At 34.3% G+C, this 2974-nt stretch overlaps 1 protein-coding gene across 1 annotated transcript in view; it reads left to right on the forward strand.

Annotated features, from left to right (window-relative positions):
* Positions 1-2728, forward strand: part of LOC108374082 (uncharacterized) — an 8555-nt gene extending 5827 nt beyond the window's left edge. Inside the window, exon 2 of the mRNA XM_017630049.1 lies at positions 2220-2728. Within this exon, the coding sequence (XP_017485538.1) occupies positions 2220-2386 (167 nt within the window). The 3' untranslated portion in view covers positions 2387-2728. The remainder of the gene's footprint in view (positions 1-2219) is intronic.
* The last annotated feature ends 246 nt before the right edge of the window (positions 2729-2974 follow it).

The raw sequence follows: 2974 nt of genomic DNA on the forward strand, positions 1-2974 counted from the left end.
ATTTAGTTCTGTAGCTGAACAGTTTTAGATCTCGACACTTAACAAACTCCTGCCTATCGTGACTCGGCACAAAAATTTAAAATATTGGTTCCGTACGTCATGCGGACTGCGCCCCTCGTGCGGATGGGCGGGAATGGAGGGTAAAAACCGTTGGGATATTATTATTATTATTATTATTAAAAAAATGGCGAATAACTTAAATTAAAAATGCATATTTTTACGTTTTGATTAGTATTTCCATTAAAACACCAAATATATTGCAAATTCACATATAATTAATAATACACGTTTTACTTCTAATTTTATACATTGCGTATTTTTTTAGTACCTTTCTACTACCGTTTTGGAAAAAAGCGATAACACTATTTTCTTCTATTTCCAAAATGCAAATCTAGATAAAAAAATGTTAAGTTTTAAGTTCAGAATTTCTCTCAGTTAGGGCCTTTGTGAATACAAAGTTATGAAATAAATGTTAGGGCTTTATGAATTCATGTTAAATCCAATATATTTTGTTTCCATATCAAAGCAAGTTAGTAGTTACTTTGAGTTATGAACAAAACAAGTAAAAATAAAGGGATAGTATATAACATTTATATAAATATTAGATGTCTGTCGCTTCCTTGGAATAAAATTATTGAGACCACAAACGCATTGCTTCTTCTGGTCCGACGATATCTCCCAGAATTAATTAAAAATTTATTTTCGAGCATTTTCATCAAACAGAAAGCATTTACGATCATGTCTTAGACAAAAGTACGACAAACATGACTCCCCAAATAATCTGGATATCCTTTGACAGAAAGGATTCCCGTCCTTTGTCTTATGTTGATTTGGTTTCTACCAAAAAATGTCGCCTTTTGATTGCCCCTTTTTTTCGAGTTCGGTGGTTTTAAGAAACAATTAGGTAAGTAAATGAAGTTTATTTTTAATAATGCTTATTTTATTTAATACTTGAATTTAAAAATTGGAACATTAAGGGTATTCACGATCCGGTGCGTACTGCGTAGCATGGTGCATAGATAGCATGATTGGCTAATTTTGTTGTTGTTTGAACACATGAAATTTTGTTGTTGTTTGAACACATGAAACAACAACGAAATTAACCAATCATGCTATTTATGCTATCTATGCACCGTATGTACCGGATCGTGAATACCCCTATTATATTTAATAAAAATTAATGAGAATTGCATGGGGGCTGAAGATGTCTGATGTATCCGCCTGACTTTCATCTTCACTTGAAGAATCTAGCATAATGGCGAGATCGTTGTTTAAATAGCGCTTAAAAGCCAAACCAGATGTACACCCCGTCACAAAAGATTGCTTTGCTTTTTTAAGGTTCATTATTTTTATATAAAAGTATAGCTCTTTATCTAACAAATACCATATAAGTCTAAATTTCAGACTTTGTGCAAAAAATCTAAAAATTCCAAAAACTATTGATCCCAATTCCAAACATTATAATTTCTAGAATAATTTTTGGTATGCAGTTTTATAGCTTTTTAAATTAAGTATAGTAGTATAATAAAGTGCAAGTTTTCAGTTTCTAAAAAATCGCGTTGATTTTTGATAATTTTTTTGCTGACGGTGTTATGCACATATAAAAAATTACTTTGTATGGAAAGAAATGCGTGATACNATTAAGTATAGTAGTATAATAAAGTGCAAGTTTTCAGTTTCTAAAAAATCGCGTTGATTTTTGATAATTTTTTTGCTGACGGTGTTATGCACATATAAAAAATTACTTTGTATGGAAAGAAATGCGTGATACCGTCAGTAGAAAAAAATTATCAAAAATCAACGCGAGTTTTTATCAACTTAAAACTTGCACTTTAGTATACTACTATACTTAATTTAAAAAGCTATAAAACTACATACCAAAAATTATTGCAGAATTTAAAATGCATGGAATTGGGATGAAAAGTTTGTTGAATTTATATAAATTTTGTACAATGTTTGAAATTTAGATGTAGTTGTTAGATAGAGAGCTATAATAATAATAATAATAGATTGGTGCTTACACACATGTTAGTGTTTGGCCGAGGTTCTCTTCGAGACAGCTATACTTTTATATAAAAATAATGAACCTTAAAAAAGCAAAAGAAACGTAGTCAAACTGGTAAAAATATTGCTGTGCTATCTTTTGTCGCGGGGTGTAGATGTGTCAGGTTTTTCTAAAGCTTTTTAAAAAGTATTCTTCATTCTCATTCTTTTGGCAGTTTCAGAATTTTGGACCAAGTCAACAGACAGAAGCAGGCACTATGCAACGGAAGGAAAGTCTAGCGCCACTAAGCGCATTAGACTTGCAGTTCTGCCGAAGGCTTTCCCTGATAGTACACTCACTCGTGAGGATCAGGGAAAGATTGAGGACGCCATTGTGGAGTAGATGGGTAAGGGTTGAAGGTCAATACTCAAATTCGACGACATCCACTTTCGGCCAGACCTTATACTGGTCGACTGCTTGGATGCAGAATCAGCCGAATGCCGAGCCGAGCTGCGCGAAATTGTCCCAAAACTGCTCTATTGATAGGGTGCGGAACTGACAACGTGCGATGGGGACAACATACCCAGGGTGCACGTAATCACTACGTACCTACCAAAAGCTGCAGGAGAGGACACGCAGAAACTTTTGAACCCCTATATAGCTCAAAATAAGGGAATGCATACCCACCTATGGAAGATTTATAGGAGCAATGATGAGAAGACCGGCAAACTGCTAACGATCGGGATAGACGACCGGTCGTTGGAAGATATCAAAAAGAAAACTGCTTCCTACGATACACNCTTCATTCTCATTCTTTTGGCAGTTTCAGAATTTTGGACCAAGTCAACAGACAGAAGCAGGCACTACGCAACGGAAGGAAAGTNTTTCTAAAGCTTTTTAAAAAGTATTCTTCATTCTCATTCTTTTGGCAGTTTCAGAATTTTGGACCAAGTCAACAGACAGAAGCAGGCACTATGCAACGGAAGGAAA

The sequence above is a fragment of the Rhagoletis zephyria genome, unplaced genomic scaffold (assembly GCF_001687245.7).
Source record: "Rhagoletis zephyria isolate East Lansing unplaced genomic scaffold, Rhagoletis_zephyria_1.1 Rzeph_scaffold_07314, whole genome shotgun sequence".
Taxonomy (NCBI): domain Eukaryota; kingdom Metazoa; phylum Arthropoda; class Insecta; order Diptera; family Tephritidae; genus Rhagoletis; species Rhagoletis zephyria.